At 35.2% G+C, this 23,576-nt stretch overlaps 2 protein-coding genes across 2 annotated transcripts in view; one reads left to right on the plus strand and one right to left on the minus strand.

Annotated features, from left to right (window-relative positions):
• The window catches only part of LOC129264514 (protein phosphatase 1 regulatory subunit 36-like), a 37,644-nt gene that overhangs the window by 12,414 nt on the left and 1,654 nt on the right, over window positions 1-23,576 (plus strand). The window contains exons 2-15 of the mRNA XM_054902397.2: window positions 1,691-1,758; window positions 2,140-2,226; window positions 2,609-2,733; window positions 3,289-3,355; window positions 5,510-5,608; window positions 6,132-6,272; window positions 7,635-7,677; window positions 8,851-8,933; window positions 10,228-10,368; window positions 15,822-15,851; window positions 18,175-18,264; window positions 18,887-18,955; window positions 19,863-19,967; window positions 22,495-22,535. Of these exons, the coding sequence (XP_054758372.2) occupies window positions 1,691-1,758; window positions 2,140-2,226; window positions 2,609-2,733; window positions 3,289-3,355; window positions 5,510-5,608; window positions 6,132-6,272; window positions 7,635-7,677; window positions 8,851-8,933; window positions 10,228-10,368; window positions 15,822-15,851; window positions 18,175-18,264; window positions 18,887-18,955; window positions 19,863-19,967; window positions 22,495-22,535 (1,189 nt within the window). The remainder of the gene's footprint in view (window positions 1-1,690; window positions 1,759-2,139; window positions 2,227-2,608; window positions 2,734-3,288; window positions 3,356-5,509; window positions 5,609-6,131; window positions 6,273-7,634; window positions 7,678-8,850; window positions 8,934-10,227; window positions 10,369-15,821; window positions 15,852-18,174; window positions 18,265-18,886; window positions 18,956-19,862; window positions 19,968-22,494; window positions 22,536-23,576) is intronic.
• Window positions 11,885-13,375, minus strand: LOC135154597 (THAP domain-containing protein 2-like). The gene is given in 3 exon segments (XM_064101331.1): window positions 11,885-12,268; window positions 12,270-12,545; window positions 13,226-13,375. Coding segments are annotated over 3 exon segments (810 nt in total).

The following is a 23,576-nucleotide window of genomic DNA, read 5'->3' on the forward strand; positions in this document are numbered from 1 at the left end:
TGTTCTTGAATTTGAACTTTTCACTTTCATCCATCTTGAAGTTGACTTGAAAAACTTCATTGTATATCACACACAAGATATCATATATGATGCAAGGATCTCGCAGAGCAAAAGTACAGAATTACATAAGACCCGATGCAATTGTGCTCTAGCTTCTGAAGCTATTGCAGTCTCACATCGCAACTTAATTGGCGATGCACATGTTCATATCTACCCTAGATCTCGAGCACGCAATGCAGCTGACCATGCACAATGAGTGCATGCATGGGGTTTCCCCTTGTGACGTGATAATGCAGCTAGAAAGAAGGGGATTCCCCAGCGCTATTCAAAACAAACCGATATGGATGCCTCTTGCATGAAATTGGGGTCTTTTTCCTTCTTGCAGCACTGGGAGGCGTGATAAAATGAGTCATGGGCGGGTGGGCGTGAGATGAGGTGCTGGGGCGTGAGACTTCATTGGAAGATCTGGAACCCAGCTGCAAATCTGGCCTACGTGTAACTCCTTGTTAATATCAAGTTCAATATCATGTTAGTCAAGACTTAATCAAGTCCCCTGTTTTTATTGTTGAAATTCATTGACAGGTCCAATATCAACAGAATAAACTCAGCAATTGAAGGGAGTATTGTATGCTCTAAAAAGGCTTTTTTTGTACCATGTATACCTTGCCTGTTCTCAATATTTTTTCATATTCTAGCAGCTAATCCTATGTTCACGGTTATAACAAGACTTCATTCCTCCCAAGATAAACTGCATTAGTGAGATTAGAAATTCCTTAATTTTTCCTCATTCTTTGTTCCACAGACAGAAAAACCAGACTAATTGACAGGATAAAAAAAAGAAGAAAAATTCACAGATTTTCTCTTGCATTCTAGCAATTAAATAAATATGTGGTGACCAAGAGTGACAAATGAAAAAAGAAATAAGCCTCTGTCAAGGAAACTTAATAATTTTGCTTCAATGGATTACACATAACAAAAAATTATACACAACAAAATAATCATGAAAAGTTATTAGTCATTAGGCTAGGTCAATTCCATCATTTTACAATTTATTACAATTTATTATGATGTTAGCGCTCCAGGTGTTATTACATGCAATAAAAGAGAACAAAATTTAAACATCGGTGAGGAAGGGTCTATTAGGGGAGGCTCAGTAGGGCCGTGATTATTTGATTTCCAATGTCTCATAGGATTTTACATAGAGTTTACTACACTACAAGGCTGGCGTAACAGATCTGCAAAGATGATTTGGCACTATCGGATCGAAACATGCAATTAAAATTTTAAAAATTTGATCAAATCTAAGAAGACCAATGATAGGGGGAGTAAGGAATTGCCTTACAGGTCACATTGTTTTGCCAATCCCTATTATTTGATTTTTTTAAAAAGTAAAATGATAACTTTTAGGCATACTGCACTTAAAAGTTTCATTTTGGTGTAATGCAAACTCTTCCGACATACCAGTGTCCTAGCCTAGGATTCTTGCCAATTCGCACCAGATTTTTTTAAATACTGAATTTAGAACTGAAAACAAGCTTTTGTCATTGTTAAACATAGCTTAGACCTTTGATGAGTTTGAAGCTTTTTTAAAAATGATTTGTCTTCCTGAAATTTTTCCTTTCACCTGTTCCAGGCTGAATACTTACCAGTAATTAATTAATAATCATTGTTTTTTATGGTTTATTCGCAGACATCCATAGCTACATCTGGGAAATGGTTTTGGAAAGAAGAAACACAATCGCTTGAATTCCAACCAAGGTAGTTAAAAACGTAATATTTTCATGACTTTGTACGATTTAATATGATCAGTCGTCCAGATCAACCCCATCATTTTATGGGACTGTCAACTAATTTCTGTATATGCATCATTGACAAAAATAATCATCAAATATTACGTGTATTAAAGAAAAAAATATTTGTTGTCTTTGAATTTTGGTTCATGTAGCTATCACAACTCTGGCAATGATGTTATTTTATTTCAGCTTCTTTTCCATTTACCTAAATATACATGTATATTCTAAGGGAATATTATAAAGAATATTTTTTCTTCAGTTTATGCATATTTCCTTATTCAATTGAATCTCAGTAAAAGTTTTAATTGATAAGTCATCTGTATTTTTGTTTTGCTTTGTTTTCCAGTGCTACGCAATCACTCGACCAGAAAGATAAGAAGAATCAGAGGAAGAAAAATCACACTTTTGGAGAAACAGGAAACAAGAAAGATAGGTATTATTAATTCAATAGTTGCACAGTCGCATAATTAGATGTAATGTATTATAATTTTATATCCAATTTGTAACATGTTTGATAATCATGCTTTTCCACAATTAGTTCATTTGATAATAAAGTGATTTTATTGGCAGTGCTGGAATTCATGAAATACTTGAAAATCTGTATTCATATGCTGGCATGTTTAGTCAGTATTTCTTCAACTAAATTTGTTATTTCAAACGTTGTCATTTGAGATAGGGAAAATTGATCATTTGTTTTATGGTAATCCTCAAGTAATTGCAGTGGGTTTGCCTAATTTCTGGCAATGGAAAAGGACATCATGAGTTTTGAAAAAAAAATGTTTTGAGTTGATTTACCTTTTTTTTTTTTTTTTCAGAGCCACCCCCAACCGATTTGATGCCAAAGGTCAAGGAGGATCGAAAGGGAATCAGGGTGTTGGTACTAGGTCAGCAAAATCACACAAGGAAAAGGATAAAACTGTGACATTGCAGAGAGTCAAATGTAAGATATATCAGTATTCTTATGCAGGGACAGTGAAATGAGTTTAAAAGTGTGGGGGGGGGGGGTGGCTAGCAAGCATATAATCACAAATTGATGGTCATTCTCACACTTTTTCATATGGTTAATGAAAAAATTCCCCCCCCCCCCCGTCACCCTGGTTCCTCAGCCCCTGTTATGTTGTTTGAATTTCTCAAATGAGGTCTATACTTGTATCTCTTTTTTTTTTGGGGGGGGGGGATAAATTACTATGGATGTTTTCTTTAGAAACTTAATGAATGTAATATCAGTTCCTTAATTAAAACTGGTCAGTCATCCAGAAGTAAGTATGACGTTGAGTTTCTTTCATGAGTAATTTTGAAATACATTGCATATTTTTCTTCACAATTAACATTTGCTTGAAAATTGGCAACAACTAAATGGGCTTTATATATTTCATGTATCGCTAGAGTTAGCATCATATTTCAACTATAGTTCAAACAAGAAATAAATTTATATTTCAATATCAAGCTCACTTATCTTTTATCAAGCTTATCTTTTTATTCATTTCATTCATAGCTGTTGCGCTGTTCATGCTGAATGAAGTCAACTTTTCCACAGAATCATTTGAGATTTGCTTATATGAGTAAGTTGTGCCAAATTATAACATTTCTTTAAGTGTTTATATTTTTTTAATGCATGATAAGATAACATCACGATTTCCATCTTAATGTTTCTTTCATTCATTACTTAAATGAAGCGAGCTATGAAGAAGAATGAATTAAGCTGCTGTGAATGTTGATAATGATGATGATGATTATGATGATGATGGTGGTGATAATTTTTGTCTCGCCTGTATAGAGCGAGACTATAGGCGCCGCTTTGAAATCTTAACCAAGGTTAAGTTTTTGAAATGTCATCATAACTTTGAATGTATATGGACCTAGTTTATGAAACTTGGACATAAGGGCAATCAAGTATTACTGAACATTCTGCTTGAGTTTCAGGTCATATGACCAAGGTCAAAGAGCATTTAGGGTCAATGAACTTAGACCATGTTGGGGAAATCAATATCAAAATCTTAACCAAGGTTAAGTTTTTGAAATGTTGTCATAACTTAGAAAGTATATGGACCTAGTTCATGAAACTTAGACATAATGGTAAGTGTATCACTGAAGATCCTGCCAGAGTTTCAGGTCACATGACCAAGGTCAAAGGTCACTTAGGGTCTATGAACTTTGACCATGTTGGGGGTATTTGTGGAATTATCATCTTAACTTTAAAGGTTTATGGATCTAGTTCCTGAAACTTCGACATAAGAGTAACCATGTATCCCTGAATATCCTGTGTGCATTTCAGGTCACATGACCAAGATCAAAGGTCATTCAAGATCAATGAACTTTGGCCGTATTGGGGGTATTTGCTGAATTATTGGCATCATAACTTTGACAGTTTCTGGATCTACACAGTAGTTCATGAAACATAGACATAAGGCTTGTCAAGTATGTTTTGTACACGTCTTACTTGTAGGTCACATGATTATGGTCAAAGGACATGTCGGGTCAATGGACATAGTATATTATTATCATATGAGTGTTTACTTTTGTGAATAATTATTCAATAGCTATTTTCAAAGTCAGCACTGTTGCTATATTGAATCGTGTAATGCAGGCGAGACAGCCAGAGGCGTTCCACTTGTTATAGTGTTATAGTGATGTCACAAAGTCATGCACTTAATCCAATACAGAAAAGATGCCCGAAGGATTTTCTTTTTTACACTTTATAATTTTGAAGGAATTACTTACTCGGATACAGGGGGGGGGGGGGGGATTCATGGGACCATTTTTGAGCTCACCAGTCAAAATTTGTGACATTGTATTACAAGTTACATTGGACCTCATGGGGATTTCCAGGGCCCTTAACCAAATAGCCCCTGAACCGCCCGAGACCGCCCTTCCTGTTACACACTGAACCGCCCTTAACCGCCTGTACGTTTTATTTGCGCTATAGTATCTCTTGTATATGATTTACCGTGGTAATATTGCGTGTGCATACGGTATAGGTTGGCTGCTATATAGATCTGCATAGAAAAGTGTATGCTCCTATTGAGTATAATAGAGAAAAACCGATTGACACGCATCGGTGTGTAGCAAGTTCCAGACTGTTGCGCAGTCGATCTCAGCAAAGATGGCTGCGCCCATGTCTCGGAAAACCACTTACTCCGCCGAAGATGCTCGGGCGTTGCTATACGTTCATCAAAACGTTGGATATCACACAGAGTGACATTCAGATGTGAGTTGGAATTAATTTTTGACATATGTTATCCCAGATTTGGCAAAAACTTTAGTATTCTGTCAGTGATACTTTACATTTTTTTGAAGGCGTGGGACTGGGGCGGCTGAAACCTGAACTTTTGCTTTTTTTCTTCTCGCTCTGCAAACGATTGTCAAAGGTCAATATTCGTACATCTGATTGAACATTGCCATGTACCATTCTATTCAACAGGTACTATGCTACAAAATAAATATAACTTGTAATGAACAAAAGTAAATTGATAAAAAACTGTTTCAATTTGTTTGGAACAATGCCTACGAATTACCAGTTTTATTGTTTCCTCTAGTGAGAGATTGCCATTATGCATATAATCTGTAGGTGCTATAGGGTTAATTAGTTTTCCATGGCTCATTTGGGCATTACCCAAAAAATTGGGGTATTACCTGGGTATTTAGCTGGATTTCCATTGCTAAAGATGACGTTGAATAATATGACTATTTACATTTGTGTCTTTACTTCACTCCAGACTTGACCAATTTGATGAGTTTCTTCTCGGATTACTGAACTACTTTTCAAGTTACTTTGACAGACTTGTTGTGGAAAACAAACCCAAACAGATGACAACGTAAGTACAAATCTACCAGTAAACCCAATGTAGGCTTGTCACATGTGTGTATATCAAGATGAATTCAGAATAACATTTTTTATGGAAAGTACTATTACAACAAATCAACATTAAAATTGTGATTCACATATTACATTACAGTTTCTTTAAATACTCTATAGCCACATTTACAACCACAAGCATGTTTGTTACATTACATTGTTGACAAGCGTGGTATACTATGAGTACGAACTAGAAATGTCCTTTAAAAGCTATGCAAGATAAATGTCCATTCAATTTTAATTTAGTTTGCTTAAAACATGATAATGATATTAATGTAACTAATGAAGTGAAATCCACTCTGCAGAGTGCTCAAGGTACATAGAGAGTTCAGGTTATAAAAAGTTTTTTTTCTTAGCTTCAACAGAGGAACAAATTTTGATGTCTTCGGGAAAGCTATTACACAAAGTGTAATAATGAGTGATCAATAGGGGTCCGAACTTGTTAATTATGATAACATTCTGTTTCATTTTGTATAAATTAGTGAACCCAGTTTTGCGGAGCAAGCTGCGATGGCTGAAATCACAGAACGCATGGATGTAGCACAGAGGCATCTTGCACAGAGCTACTGTATTCTCATCCTGGGTCTTGGCTTACAGGATCATCATCACATGGGAAGTGGAACGTAAGTGATATGTCACAATGGACCCTGTCTCACAAAGAGATGTGAGCGATACAATCAGTCTTAACTATCTTAACTATGAAAAATATGCAATTCTTCATACACCAAAAGAAACAAACACAATCTCTCTTTAGAAGCAAGTAGGAGCATGCTTACCTGTCCAGGGGCTGTTTCATAAAGCTGTTCTTAAGTTAATAGCGACTTTAAGAACGACTGGTGAACCTTTCTTACGTGCTTAATAGTCACCAATGAACATTTAGTTATGAATGTCATTTACCACAAGAAAGGATCACTAGTCATTTGTAAAGTCACTCTTACAAACAGCTTTATGAAATGGCCCCAGACACTGATGCATGCATGCATTTTATCAAATTTGGAATCAGAGATTACTTTAAATGGATGCATGCATTCCAGATAATGGCAATAATAGTTTCACATTGTTGTTGATTGAATCAATAAATCACAACTCTTGTATAAGACAGGGCCTGGCTTGCATCTCATTGAATTTCTTGTCTCCTGGAGGAGCACCATAAACAATGAAAGACTCGGCTTGAGATCAAATCAATGACCTCCTGTTCATCAGGAAGTGCTCTACCACTGAGCTACCATGCCTAGGAGACACTGACATACCCTCCATTTAAGAGCTTAAAAATCAAGTCCTCCTCCAAAAAATGTTGATTTGAATCGATAGAGAAAAATCAAACAAGCATAATGCTGAAAATTACATCAAAATCGTATGTACAATAAGAAACATTTATAGTTTCCCTTATTTTTATAAAACAGTTATATGCACATCTCAGTGACATGCTGTTGAGAGAGTCGATGGTGTCCCTCACTATTTTATTTGTTTTTTATTGTTTCAATTATACAATATTTCAATTTTTACAGATTTAACATCAAGGATCAATTTCATTGAACCATAAAATGTTAAAACAATTGTAATGTCACATGTTCAAGGAGGAATAAAACTTTTTTCACTGGACAATGATGAGAATATGAGAATATTACATATAATAAAATACAAAAGAAATAATGAGTGGGTGATATCATCAGTCCCCTCATTTCATACCGACCAGGATGTACATTTAATTGTTTGTGAAATGAAGCAAAAGTTTAAAATTTCATAACTTTCTTATTTTACATCCGAATTTGATGAAATTTTCAGTGTTATTCAAATTTACCGTCTTTGGGTGGATTTGTCCTTTAAATGTATGAACCGTGTAGTCTCCCTACTTTGAAATCTCCTTTTCATAATCCATCAATTTTCTTTATTTTTGTTACCGTATCGTTTTTTCTGGCTTATCAGTGACATTGATTAATCAAACAACCATAATAGAATGTGTTGTTTTCTGGTTTATCTTACAGGCAGCGACAGTCATCTACAAAAAAAGATAGAGAAATATATGAAGTGAGTACCAAACTAACTACGTCATTATACCCCCACCAAACGAAGTTTGATGGGGTATATAAGACTCATTGTGCGGTCAAGCGGCCAGTAGGGGGGTCAGGCCATCGCAAATCTTGGCGGTTCAAACTACTTCATCAGTTTTTAACCAATTCTCATGAAATTTGGCTCACACATTGCTCTTGGGGTGAAGATGGGCAATAGAGATGTTTTCCATGTGTTGGAAACTGCATGGGGGTATAAATCACCTTCAGTGATATTTGTGGTTTTCATACATGATAATGTTAACATTTATAGGATTCCTTGAATGACTTAAATGGAATCCTAATGTATGAATTCTTTTTAAAATAATTAAAATCAGGCCATTTCTATATTTTGAATTCAAGGCCACTTTTGTATAGGGCCCTATTCTATATTGTGGCGATGTGTCCCAGTGGATTAGTCTCTGGACTTTGAAACAGAGTGTCGTGGGTTCAAATCCCAGCTGTGGTGTAGTTTCCTTCGGCAAGAAATTTATCCACATTGTGCTGCACTCAACCCAGGTGAGGTAAATGGGTACCTGGTAGGAATTTATTCATTGAAATGCCGAGCGCTTGAAGCTAGCTGCTTGAGCTAGCTGCTTGAGCTACAGCCGGGGTAATAATATCCAAGTCCTTTGGAAGCGCATAGAGACGTTATTCATGATGTGTTATGCGCTATACAAGAACTGACTATTATTATATTATAGCTTAAATAGGAAAAGCGGCACAGAAATCTCCAAGGCCAATAGGTTAATTAACAAGGTATCCATAGCCATGGCCTTTGATGGTCTTTGATCAATCTAAGCCCTGGAGAATATACCAATTCCCAGACAGATTGTGAATTCCTAATTAATCAAAAAATATGTGAGTAGTTTATTGAAAATTTGAAAATCATCTAATGATTTATTTATTTTTAGAGTGGGTTAAATGTGTCAATTTTAACCTTTTGAAAATGTCATTAGAGTGACGTTTTTAGATGGAAATAATGTAAGTATTTCAAATTATATATCCTTCAAAATAAATGAATAGAATTTAAGAACTGAACAGCAATGTAATTTTGCCAATGATGCTGATATATTTTTTTTTCTTCACTTTGCCAGCATTGACTATTTGAATGATTAATTCATGTTGTTTTTATCTTTTCCTTGTTCAACAGACATTGTACAAGTTTTGTGTATATCTGGTTTGGCTGGTATTTAGGAGGAAAGATCATGATCTCATCAACAAAGAACTTGGAAGGTTTGTTATAATTTTTCTATTAAATACAGGCTTCAAGGAATATGAAACAAATTGATATTTGATAAACTTTCCATTTTTGTCTTACCTGCTTTAGCAGAAGGGAGACATAGGTGCTGCTTTTCCAACAGTCACCGCTGTTATTTGAGGTCAAAGCTGTAATTTGAGGTCAACAAATTTAAGATTTTATTATCAAATAATTTTTTTAAATCAAATGTTCGAAAAATTGTTCATCTTATATGTTTCCTAAGTCAACACTGCTGCTATATTAAATTGCCTAATGCAGGCGAAACTGCCTTTTAAGTTCCACTTGTTTTGTAATAAGAAATCTAAGTTCATTGACCTAAGATGACCTTTGACCTTGACTTGACCTCATGTGTTTTGTTATATCTGATATCATTTTCATACAAGTTTCATGAAATATGGTTGAATTCGTTTGACATGATAATGTTTAATGTTTAATCATAGGACCGATTCTTAAAGTGATTGGACTGATGATTATGTTTTTTTCACGTATTGCATCTTCTTTACTTCATCATCATTTGTAGGCTTATTCATGAACAGAGCTATCTTTTGCTTCGCAATATCTTCCCCATCTTCATTAGGCTTCAATTGCACACCATACATTAGGAGATTCAGCCTGTAGCAAGTAGCTTATTCTCACATTCCTACTCAACTCTTTCTATCTCTTTCTCAAACTGGGGGACTTTTTCTTTTTCCAACGCCATAATTCTGTTAGCATTATCTTGAACTGCAACTTCAATAGTACTTACAGATCTTATAATATAAGATATATCATTCTTGAATGAGCCTAGCTTTGCATTGACCTGTAAGGAAAGCTGTCGAATCATGCTACGGATATCCCCCAACTCATCCTCGCCACGCTCCACTGACCCGCCGGTCGGTGGTGGCCTCCTACTTGCACCAGCTTGCAGCTCTGCTTCCTCACCACCACATGACCCTTCATTTCTGTCAGTTTTTGACATATTTCTGTCTGTGTCCTTTTCTTACAGGTCTAGATCTCAGTTCATGCCCCTTATGCTGACCTTTCTTTCCTTAAGTGTTCTTCTGGCTCATTGTAAAACCAAAGAGTCATTATTTCAAAAAATGTTGTGATCTTTCACGCGAGCATGCGAAAGGTGGTTATTCCATGCTGCAACCAGAATTGGAAATAATGGATTGATCATTATGGGCAATCAGTTTTATCAGCTTCAGTTTTAATCAGCTTCATGTTATTTTGCCTTAATGTGTATTTCCTGAGAATAAATGAAAATTTATTATTGTCTTTGACTTGTAGAATCTTGCGATCTGATGTATTCAACCCCGCTCTGCGAGTCAAGAATTCACCAGAAGAAGACATCGAGAATGAAGAAGAATTGCTCAGAGATATTTCTTTCGTTCCAGCCATCACTCCAGCTGAAAGAAGAAGACAGAATAGGTATGGCAAGGGATAGTTAGCCATTGGGTGATTTCAAGTTCAGTGTTGACCTTTTGGTGTTGGTGTTAGGTCAATTTTTACACGATTATAACACCAAACATAAAATGAAGATGGTCCAGAAAAGTCACTAGTTGTTGAGATGCACTAGCGTACCTACGGGGGGGGGGGGGGGCAGGGGGGGCACTCTGCCCCCCCTGACGAGTCACAACCCATGCAAAAACGTATATTTGCCCCCCCCTGACGGGCTTGAAAAACCTTTTTTGCCCCCCCCCCCCCTGACGAACTTTAAGATTACTGCCCCCCTGACGAGCTTGAAGACCTTCTTTTTTTTTTTTTTTTTGCTTGTCAATTTTTTTCTGGTACAAAATCCTTTATTTGTGATCGAAGACCCTTTTTTTTTTTTTTTTTTTTTGCTTGTCAAATTTTTTGGCGGACGGTTTTGCCCCCCCTGTGGAAAATCCTAGGTACGCCACTGTTGAGATGTCAATGTGATCTGGATCAGTTGTACAACTCTGAATAAATTTTGGAGATTAGAAATCATGTCCCTGGCTTTTCTCTAGCTTTTTTTTTTAAACCTCCCTTCTCATTCAACTATTCCTCTCATCTCATTTTCTCTGATCTTCCTCTTCTGTCCATCTCTCTTATCCTCCCTTTTCTCCATCCCCTTCTATTTCTTCCATTTCTACTTTCATGCCCCTCTCTCTTATTTCACCCCTTTATCATCTCAATCTCCCTCTATTATTTTTCCTTTCTCTTTCATTTCTTCTTTCTCTTTGATCTTCCTCTTCTTTCCATCTCTTCTCGTTGATTGTCTATTTCTTTTTTTCTCTCTCCATCTTTACTATTTTGCCTTTATCATTTCAACTTTCTCTATATAAATTTTGAGTAAATATTCCCTTCCCTCCCTCATACTGTTCAATCACACATTCAGGATGAAAAATTGAATAGAAGTTTGAGGACAAGAAGGTTGCTACTTTTAAATGAAGCCTTCAAAGTTGGACCTTCGTGTGCTCAGCCAAGAAATATCTACTAAGTACAGTATATATAAAAATGGGCACAATAGAATTTGAATTCTTATGAAATTTAATTTGGAATAGCATGGATGTTGCACGACATGTATGCTTACATATGTACATCAATACGCCTTTACATAAAGGAATGGGTGGTGGATAAACAAAACCAAGTCTACTCTAACAAGTTTACTAATACAAATTAGAGCACAAATCAGAAAAGCATAGCAATGGTAATTCCATTAAAAAAGTTGTGGCACTTTAAATTTCGCTTATTTTCATATACCAGTTATATGCATATCCTGGTCAGTATGAAATATTCCACATGTCAAAAATTGCCCAACAAGACCACTACCTCTTGTCAAATATTTTAACCCCTTTTTTAAAACTACATGAATTACCAGGTTCCAGTACATTGTGCATATAGAAATATGTTTGTACATGATTGGCTTAATGACAATAAAATACACTTTGCCACACTAAGTACATCAGTATTAATTCAATATTTATAGACTGCAAACTAGTTCCCGACCAGCATCTTTGGCCTCATTCACTTTCAGGACAAGGCTGCGAAAAGCCTCATCGGTGAATCCTGGTTGGCCATCCACAACACTGTACCAATTTCGGATAACTGAAGGATGGGGTAGTTGCAAATCAAATGTCTTCCGAACGTACCTATAAGCCTTGGCAGAATAGAAGTTAAGGGTGATGGCAAATGCACGAAGAGCAGGTGGATATTTCTCCCCTGATGGCTTGTCATACCTTCTTCTCCTCACAATTCTATTAATAAGTTCACTAGGAATGTCGCATGTCTTGTCCAGTGCCTCAAGTCCATTCTCTGAAAGAAAATTCTTCCCTTTCAGTGTTGAAACTACGTCTTTGAGTGTGCTATTAAACCTTTTTTCGTAGACGCCTAGATTTTGCTTGAGAATTTTTCAAACGCTTTTAAAGATTGGAAGTATGGTCAAGCAATTTGTCAAGCTTTCGCTTTACACTGCGTGGACTGTCACTGATGGAATATGTGAGGTCTTGGTGGGTCATGCCTGTCTTCCTCTTGATAAGAGTTAGTGGATGCATCTTTGAGCATTCAGAGCTACTGGGAAGTTTTTGAGGAGTTGAAATCTCTTCGGTTCCATGATCTGATTGATGACAGTCGTCAATGGGTTGCTGTGGTGCTACAACGGGAACTATGTTGTCTGATAGGACTGGTTCAGCAGACTCTGAAACTTCCGGGGAACAATTCTCTTAGTTGACCCTTGGATATGATGCTTTCCTTTGTTTTGTAGACTGCAAGAAACAATAACAGACGAATAAAAATATTAGAAAAAGGGTTTCACTGAATATAGTTGTATTAGTTTTTGCAACTCACAATGTCACATTACTTTCTATTTCATTTCTGAGCAAAGAAATACCCTGAAAGAAAACGAAACTCTGAAATATTTGAGCTACATGTAAATGTATCCCCTCCCCCTCCAAACAAAATAAAAACAACACTTTATCACAAAATTTGGCAAGATTAAAATTAAGGTGAGTGGTACAAGAAATTGAAAGTTATATAAAAAGAATTGAAATGTACAATACAGATAAAAACATACAAGTCAGACATGAAAACATACTAAAGAACCCATTAAACTCTCCCTAATTCCAGTTTCAATTAACAAACAATTCACAACTGGATACAAGTCACTTTTAATAATATGTCATAATTAATTTTGCAGGTGGGTTTGTAAGAATTTTGCCCACACACAAAAAGAAATTACATATTGCAATGTACCTATTTTTTACTGCTTCAGAACATTTACTCTCTTTACATTAATAATTAATAATTTTCATTTCAAGTAATATACCTTCAAAAGATGTTTAGGAAAGTTGAAGATGGTTGGGACTGCATCAGGACGAAGTCTAGTTGTCTGTCCAGTCCGGTCAAAATAGCTTTCTTCAAAGTGGTCTGAGCAGATAGTGGAGTGGCTGAGGGGTGTCCAAAAGTCTCGCCTCATTTTCACCTGCCATTCTTTGAGCAAAGCAGGATTAGGGTTAGAGAGGAGACACTTTCAATTTATTACATGATTACATTTTTTTACAAGTTACAAGATTACCAGACCATGACCACTGACATCAGCATCTCACTCAAAAGCCAACCTCAAAGTCGGATCTAACTGTTAGATCTAGTCACAACACTCAACATGTTCAATCAAGTAGCACAGACACCGAGATACTTCTGTGTCCATGGTGTTTCAAGTTTCAAGTTTCATTTATTTCTCCTCAAGAGATCAAGATAAAAATACATAAAAAATAGACAATGTAAATACAATGAACATCAAATTTAAAGAAAGTGAGGAAGGTAATGACCAAAACGGAAGAAACCTTGTGTGAGGCCAACCCATAACAAAAATTGTACTTAAAGGAGAATGAAACTCTTGGAGCAAGTTAGCTTTTGTGAAAGCAGAAAAATCAAAGAATGAGATCAACAAAAGTTTGAGTAAAATAGGACTAGCAATAGAAGAGTTATGAGCAATTGAATGTCGAGATCACTAATGCTATGGAGATCCTCCCATTGGCAATGCGACCAAGATCTATGATGTCACAGATGAACAACTCTCCCCTTTTGGACACTGAAAATATACCCCAAAACATCTCTTTTTGCTCATTCTAATCATATGACAAACGATTCATCAATGATATAATGTTGTGAAACCTCTGTACTTGTCCTCTCATAAAGAGAACACCTCACCTTGTGATAGACTCTATAAAAGTGAGAATATAAGTGAAATAAGTACTTAAGTAATGAGGGAGTTGTACGTGTGTGACATCACAGATCTTGGTCGCATTGCCAATAGGAGGATCTACATGGCATTAGTGATCTCAATATTCAAATGCTCATAACTTTCTTATTATTCATTCAATCTTCCTCAAACTTTCAACAATGTGTTTCTTTGATTTTTCTCTTTGATATGGATTCAGCTGGTTTCAAGGGTTTCATTCTCCTTTAAAGTTAAAGAAATATTAAAAACATCATATAATCACAAATTCAATGAGAAAAAAAAAAAAAAAAAAACATAACAAACAAACACCTAACTAAACCTTAACCAAATGAGAATGGGGGGGGGGGGGGGAGAACCAAAAATAAATCTAAGACTTAGACAATAAAAATGTTTTGTATTTCCTTTTAAAAACAGATACCGAAGGGCTTGATTGAATGTCAGAAGGGATTGAGTTCCAAATAACTGGTCCTTGATAAAATATACTGTTTTTGAAGATGGAAGTACTGCACTGTGCAGTTGTACTGCACAATGGAATATGGATATTTTGGGAATATCAATTAATGTCTGTTGTTATGGTGTAGCGTCTATCGTTGCCATGCATTGCCGGACAACTTCATTTTTTGGCACAAAATGTAAACTTACCTGTGAAATGTATGGCCCAGCTTCTTCCCTGTTCTATTTGTGCAATAAACTGCAACACAAGATGGCATTTTGTCGAAGGTGAATCATCAATATCATACATTTAGTCCATTACTTTCTTCTACGGCGCGTTTTCGAACAATTGACCTAGCAAAATGGCGGCGGTCACGTGACTTATCGAGTTTGCCGGCGATGTTTTGCTTTGGTGAACACGACTTCCACGTACTTCCAGTTCAGTGGAGTTCGGGCCCTTGTTTTCAATGTGCAGTGGTTTTTCTGTCAAGTGCCCAATTGAATTCAAAATTTTGTTTACAGTGAATGCTTCTCCTGTTTACTGTGCTCTTTACTAATTATTTAATGGTCAATTGTCATACTTATCCTTCCCAGGCAGTTAATAATGTTTTGGGAGTCAAATGAGCTGATACATTGAACCTCTACTGTTAGAGATTTATGTAACAACTGGCTCTCCATAATTAAACCACAACTTAAAACCAGAGTTTAAATTAAACTGACTTCGGAATACGGACCCCTGGGTCTTGATTTATTTTGGATCATATTGTATTAACAGTCATGTACTATGTAACTGTATTCCTCTTCTCAGTGAGGGCCGTCTCCTGAAGCTGTTTGTAAATAATTCATCACCTTACGGATGACTGGTGACCCTTTCTTGTGCTAGATGATATATCCCTTAGCTGACTTACACCTAAGAACATGCTCCAGTTGTGCATAATCTTGTGTCTAGCTGTATGAATAGCTTTCATTGAATGGGCAACTCAGATATTCGTGGAGCCTTTACTCGGTATCTGACAAATAAACATTTGAAATTGTGTTCTAGACAGTTATGGAAGTCCATGACATTTATGCTACAGTGTCTCTGTAAAGATAAAACATTGATATTTAAATCTATTATCATAATTATGTGGACGATGCATTGGTTTTCATTTCATATTTGTAATATTACCTGATAATAGAGTCAATCGGTGACAGTTATATTTCATTCTTTGTAATTGTTATTCCTCCTCTTTTCTTTTTTTTCTTCCAGAGATAGACCTTCAATTACAAATATAATCAAGTGAGTATAAAAAAAATATCTAGACAAGTGCAATGATTGACAATTCAAAATGAGTTTTCAAACACATATAACTTTCAACCCAGAAAAAAAAGTCCCAATAGGGTTGCCACCCCTCAATGATCTCTACCAAGAGAGAGTTGCTTCTAAGCACAAAAAGTATGAATTCAATAGTAATATTCTCCAGTTTTGTTCTCTGTAATATTGCTTAACAGATTATGCAGGACCCCACCCACCCACTCTACCAGAACTTAGTTACTTTCAACTGATCAGTCATTCGTCTATGTACACCATGCACACTGAAAACCCGTTTCAGACAATCATTTGTCCCCAACGCCATCCATCACTTTAATGCTCAAATCTGAAGGACTGTGTCTCACCCGTGATTAGTACCCTACTTGTTTTGAATTTATTGTTTAATAATTGTTATAGATGTAAATTTTGACTGTATAAATATGGATATATTTTTTTTTAGAGGTTCACTTCTGAAAACAGACACCACATTTCTTACTCTCAATTATTATTTACAATTGCACAGGATTTAATTTTGGAGGGGGCGGTAAGTGCACGCAAAGCGTGCCAACATTTACAGAGCGCGCGAAGCGCTCCCTAGGGGAGAGGGTGCAGGGAGCGCGAAGTTTTTGATATCTCATCAAATTCAAATCAAAAGAATGCGTCTCTTGCATCTCTAGTACCCTTATCAACTCGAATATTGACTTAATTGCTGTGATTAAAAGAATTTTGTTTTCGAAAGAAATTATAAGCGCCCCCAAAATGGGAAAAGATTGGATAATCTAAAATAATTCCTCTTACTGCGCTAAGCGCGGAAGCTTAAAACGTTTTATAAAAATAAAGAACAGAAATTATATAATTATGCATACCTTGGTCACATCAGATTTGAGTGTAAAAAGTTTATCTACATCAAATTTTGTCAACTCAATTCGCAAAACAGAGTAGAAGACGGGTATATACAGAATTCAAAGTAAAAAGGCCCTATTCCTTTCCGCGAATGGCGTTGAAGCTCTGATTTTTTTAAATTTATCTGAAACTTTAATCTGTTCTAATTTTGATATTTCTTAGATTATATATAACTCGATTAAGAAGAAAAACGAGCTCAAATCGAAGCTCGAAGAGGGACTTTTCCTTTCCCATGCTCACGAAGCACGGAAACCTCTGTGATTTATTTTGGAAGAAAAAAAAAATTCACTTATATTATTAAAGCGCCTCCTTTTGTTTGATTAAGAAATTTCAGTGATATTCAAAATTTCAAATCAATGCCACAGACAGGAGATATATGTGCAGCGATACAGAACAAAGTTTGATATCGTACATACTTTTGCATATAGCACGGCACAAATTTAATCCCCCCCCCCCCCTTTGAGCAGATACTTTGCCAAAAATTACTTGCTGAAAAGCGGAAGAAATAGCATTTGGGGAGTGACGGTAATGTTTACCCGCTTTGAACAGAAGAGCCAAAGTTTGTGTCAATTCAATATAAAAAAAAATCATACTCTATACACCCATGTAAACTTTATAATTTCTGGCAAGAAGATACGATTCCCATGGCCGGGAAGGGGAAAAACGGAGTAGAAAGAAGGTGTGGCAAACAAAAGGGAATGGCAATTTTGATATTTTTCCTGCGCAGAGCGCGAAAGCAAAATTTTTAGCATGAAGAGAGAAGAAAGTCTCATTTAGGTTGTTATTCTTTTGACCAAAAAGGAAGGAAAAAACAACAAAAGCTATACCTTTCTTCCCTTTTCTCCTTTTAATTGCCTTTTCTTTTTTTCCTTTTCCCCTTTGCATGCTAGCTTTCAATCCATTTCAAAACTTAACCAACAATAATATTATTGTAAAATATTATTCTTAAAGCTGAATTAACTGCTAGCTTGTGGCTCGTAATTTTAATTCTTGTGTATTGTATCTTTTACTTGAATCATGTATACCTGGGTTAAGATAGTTTCCCTATGTTGACTTGTTATCACCATCTTTTGTTTTTGTTTTGTGTATATAAATTGTATATCTACATGTATGTAAACCAGTGAAAAGGGAATTTCCTTTCTGGATAATAAAGTTATTCTATTATTCTTTTCTTATTCAGATATTCAAATTGTTATGAATTATCTATTTATTGAGCTAAAATGTAAAACATGTCTCTGTTTTAATATTGCATTTTAAATGCAGAATAGACACAATACTTTGGAAGGTGCATCATTATGCGAGTATGGCCCATCAAATAGTATTTAATCTGATTTGGCTAGATATGCACTCATTTTAATATTTCTAAATACATGTGCACTTTCTCTATCTTATCCACTTACGATATCAGGACGAGATCACCAGTTCTCAAGTCATTAATTCCCACTCCCAAAGAAGCTAATGAGTATTTGTTTGGCAAGATGACACTAGATGCATCTGGGTAAGTAACAATATCAGTGACCACTTTCCCCCCGACACCAAATTGGCGAACTGTTGCACATTTTGTGGATCAAACTGCTTCCTCAGTTTTTGCCTAATACTCCTGAGACTTGGTACACACATTGGTTTTGGAGTGAATATGTACAAGACATATTTTTAAAAATGTATGGGAAACTGTGTTGATATGGTAACCTTTTAATGGCAATAAATCAGGGGAAAATCTTGAGCAAACTACTTCCTCAGTATTCACCCATGCTAATGGGAGATACATATACATTGAGCTTGGAGTGAAGACATGGCAAAACGCATTCCTTGAATATGTTGAAAACTGCATTGGATTAGGCTGCCGTTGTGGCGTAGGAGTCTTAATCACTTTCAGTGATATTTCTAGTATCAAATCAGAATACTGATCTTTTGTTTCGTGCTGTATTTTGAAATATGAGATTATCATCAAAACAGGATTGCCAACTGTAAAGCATGCAATGTTAGACCCACACATTTATGCCTTTACTCACACAAAGATTCTACTTATGTACTTTTGCTCTCTTGATGCACCCAATTGAACCCCAAAAATAACTTTAGGATAAAAATTTAACTTCTGTTGTTGTTTCTTTTATTCAAAGTAAATCTCAAACCCCAGATTCTAATAAGACATTAGCTGGGAGGGGAAGACCTACCTTCTTCAAGAAAAAGTGAGTAGAGTTTATTTTGATATCAGTTAAACATATCTTCTGGTATTCTGATCGACATGGTTTACTTAAACCTGGTTTAACTTAGACCACACTTTTCTCGAATGCCAGTTGACAACTCATTCCCCAAGTAAAAATGTATTCTTGTTGCATTGTTGTACTGGGCCAGCCGAGAAGAATCGCCGGCAATCCGCTCGAAGATGTCGTTGACGAAGCTGTTCATGATCGTCATGGCCTGGCTAGAAATTCTGGTATCAGGGTGAACCTGTTTGAGGACTTTGTAGATGTAGATACCGTAGCTCTCCTTCCTTTTCCTGTGCCTCTTCTTGCCTCTGCTGGGCCGGGGGGCCTTGACTGCTTTCTTGGAACCTTTCTAATAATGCAGCAAAAAATTATTAAAAATAGGAAAATGAATTTTAATGAATTATTTGGTACATTTTTATTGCCATGAATATGAAATGCAGCATACCATAGAAGTGTGGTCTAACATTCTGGTTGAGACCAGGGTCAAACCTTGGTTTGATTATCAGAATACCACACATCTTCTGTGATGAATCATAGGAAGTAATTTTAATCCTATTTTCAGTGGAATACTTTTAAGATCGAGTTTAAGTGTACCTGCAAAGCATTAGTTGTTTCACCAGAGAAAAAAGTTTTGCCAACCAAATGAAAACTTTTCTAGATTTATCATATCCAATGGAATGCAGATGTAACCAATGTTTGAGAATATCAAACTAAGTGAATTATTTCCTTCTCAAGACGAGTTTTCTCCTCCTTTTTTGTTCTTAGTTTTGTGCAATGCGAAAAATTGAAGTAATCCCAGAAATTTGAACATTATGAAAATTAGAAAAGTTGGGCTTGCTGTGTACACCTTGTATGAACAAGATATTTATTTTCATTCTTGCCACAGCATTGGTATAATTGGTGAACCGTTGAACCTGTTCAACCCTCAGACTCTAGCACCTGTTGGCTCAGAGCAAGATGAAGAGACAGAAGAAGACCAGACAAAGAGAGAGTAAGTCTTTGTTAATGTTTATAATCACTTGGTCTACAATCAGTTAGTCTACTTCTTAGATAGTCTAATACCGCATGAGCTAGACCCATTTGGTCTACAGTACGCTTGATCTGATACCCACTTAGTCTAATTTTTAGATAGTCTAATACCACATGGGCTAAACCCATTTGGTCTATTCTCAATATTGGTCTAATATCTGTTTGGTCTACACATTATTTGGCCTTATACCCACTAAGTCCAATTTTCATTCTATGGACTTATTGTGTCTTTTTACTCAGTGGAGATCTAGTGTCACTATTTTTTCTTTTATATGTGTGATATTTTATTGAAAATAAAATATCGTTACTTATCCAAACTTCATGCTTTGTTATGAAAAATTATTAATAGATGGGCCTGCTTAAAGTGTTTTTCATTATTCGTTTTGTGTTCATAAATATTTGTAATAGGTTGGGTTTTTTTTTGTCATCAATCATATTTTTCTTGAAAAATGTTCAGACTAAATTTCTAAAATCAAACTCTCATCTTTTCATTAATAACAGACATTTCATTATCAATTTTAACTTTCTATCCAGCTCATTGTCAAACTAATGTGATAACAATCATTGATTATTTAATCGATATATCCATTACCAAATTTTCATATTTAATGTACTTGTACATATTATTCTCAATTACATATTATTCATAATGTTATTTATATATTCATTAACAATTTTATTTCATTTCAATCTCTCTTATTTTACCCCCATCGCATCCATTTCTCATCGATATACTTTTGATCTTAATACCTAATTTCATTTTTGTTGTAATTCATTAATTTTGCCTTGATTGTGATCTAATTTTTCTATTTTCATTGCTTTGAGAAATCTGCTTGTTTTAATTTCCATAGTTAGTAAATGTTCTATAGTTTTTTTGTTTAGATTAGAAATAAATCCTTAACTTATATTATGATAGGTTTAATTATGATTGAGTGCTTAAGTATTATTTTTATATACAAACGGATCAGTGAGTATGATGGCACATTTTGACAATCATAAATGCATGGACTTCAATGTCTTTGGTTTACAATATTTTTTACAATGTTGGTAGTGATCTAATTTCTCTGTTTTCATTACTTTGCTAAATATGCTTGTTTCGTTTTTATAATTGGTAAATGTTTTATAGATTTGTTTTTGTTTAGAGTAGAAGTAAATCCTTAACTTATAATCAATTTAAGTATGATTGAGTTTTGTATGATTTTGATATATGCAATATTGCATTATGGATTAGTAAGGATGTTGGCATACTTTGCAATCATAAAATGCCTAGACTTCAATTTACTTGGTTTACAATATTAGTAAAAAATGATTTGAAAAGTGGCAAGGACATGAAGAAATGAAACAAAATAAGTGTTGATGAAACATTAGTAGGCCTATACATGTATAAACAGAGTCCATTTCTGTCTTTTTTGTTGATAATATTTAATTCAATTCAATTCATTTATTTGACATCCTTTAGAAATATAGAAATTCATGCACAAGGATTTTATGATACAACAACAAAAAGAGTAAAAAAATTTAAATAACAATATAATAATAAAATTTATTAAAAAATAGTAGAAATGTAAAAGATATGAAAAGAAAATGTAGCGGATGTAGGAAGTCGGTATTTCGGAACGGCCATTGACCTGTCAAAGCCGACTCCCTTGATTACTACATAATCGTACAATTAAATAGACAAATAGAATAATGCCAAAAAATGATAACCGACACAAACAGTACTGAAAGTATTTGTTTGTGTATTGTTCTCATGATATTTACACAACTCTTGATACAAATTAATATCAGGTATTTTGCTAAGATAACTAACCAAGAGAACTAAAAACAAATTTGGAAAAATAACGTACAACTGTATGCTTTTATACTACCATTTTTTGCTGTAAGTAATACTTTGCTGTCAATATGTGGTAGACTAGTACATGAAAGTTATGTTTATTAGCTATGAAGGGTAAATGTATTTCTTTCATTACACTAAAAAAACATGTAGTTGCATGTAGATCATGTAAATGCAGGCAGTTTTTTGTCATGCACAAGTTTCACAGGAAATAAATAATAGCTATAACTTTCAAATTAAGCTATGGATGAGTACAAAGCATTTGGTCTACCTCATATTCCTATTCTGACACAGTGTAATGAAAATGAAATACTATTACTGTAAATACCTTTTATCATTGACATAGTGTAGATTGTTCATCTTTCTATATATATTTCCTTGAAAACATGGTCTCCTCTTGCTATATATAGTAAATACTCAGTAGGGGATCTAGCGGAGAAAGATACAACACCATTTCATGATCCATGTTGTTTGTACAGAATGCATTGTGTCTAATCCCCTGCTGAATCCTCCCCTGATTATAACTTGCTGAATTTTTCTTATTCAACAACCTTACCTCTAATATAATATAAACTATTCACCTATTAGAGAATGTGTAGTTTGATTTTCCTCACCGTTCTTTTCTTTGTGCAAATATTTGTTCTGTTTTTCTCAGAGGCTTTGCAGGGACGCCAACCAAACCAGCACCGATGCAAGGTAGGCCCCTGCTTCATCATTCATCAAGTTATCATATACTTTCATTGTTTTATGCACTGAGCGCTGCTGATAAAGTGGTAGCTCTAAATAAAGGGGGGATGATGGTAGTTGCTTTTTGTATCCTTTGGCAAAAAAGTGCTGTATAAATCCAGCTCGTTTGATAATTATTATGACTTGAGGCTGGTCTTGATGGACCCTATGTCTTGGACTTGGTCTTGTTTCGGTCTTGGGGCTAATTTCTTGAATGTCTCGGTAACTAACATTACTTTTGGTGTTGAAGATTTTCCCTTTAAACTGGTGATAAGTGACTGAATGTTTGGCAATGTAAATAAAAGCTTTGTATGCGTATTTCAGATATTTGCATAAGGATGAGATTATTGCGCATGCCCATATGTGTGTACTTGTACCAAGTTTGAAGTTGATCCGTCAAACCACCCTTTATTTATAGAAAGAATGATTGTTCTCATGTATATATTCAATTTTCTCTTTGACCTTTGACCTCATTACCTCAAAATCTAATCAGATCAAGTTTGCTCCCATTTGCATATGTGGGCCCACTTTGAAGTCGGTCCCTCTAGCAGTTCTCTGGTTTTTATGAGAACAAGATAATTTCATATTCATACATAGAATAAAGTCTGTAAACGTTGACCTTTTGACCCTCCAATCCATTATGAGTTTATTGATTGTCACTACTATATGAGTAAAAAGTTTGAAGTTATTTGTAAAATAGCTCTCAAGTTGTCGCGAGTACGAAAATGAGACAGACGACTCAAAGACGTATATAATGCCCAGTAATGGGTGTAGCGTGTAGGCATAACACTTGAATATTTCACCACATTGTCATTTAATAAGATATATATTTTTTAAGGTATTTAATTTATTCATATGTTTATGCCTTAGCGCACCATCGGTGTTTACTTGAGGCATTATTTATTGCATCCTGGCCCTTATTTGTTCTTGTGATAGCCAAAGAACTGTTTGATGGATCAGTTTAAAACTTGCTCCAAGTGTGCATTTAGGAGTGACAATGATCTGAGTAGC

Source organism: Lytechinus pictus, chromosome 7 (assembly GCF_037042905.1).
Source record: "Lytechinus pictus isolate F3 Inbred chromosome 7, Lp3.0, whole genome shotgun sequence".
Classification (NCBI taxonomy): domain Eukaryota; kingdom Metazoa; phylum Echinodermata; class Echinoidea; order Temnopleuroida; family Toxopneustidae; genus Lytechinus; species Lytechinus pictus.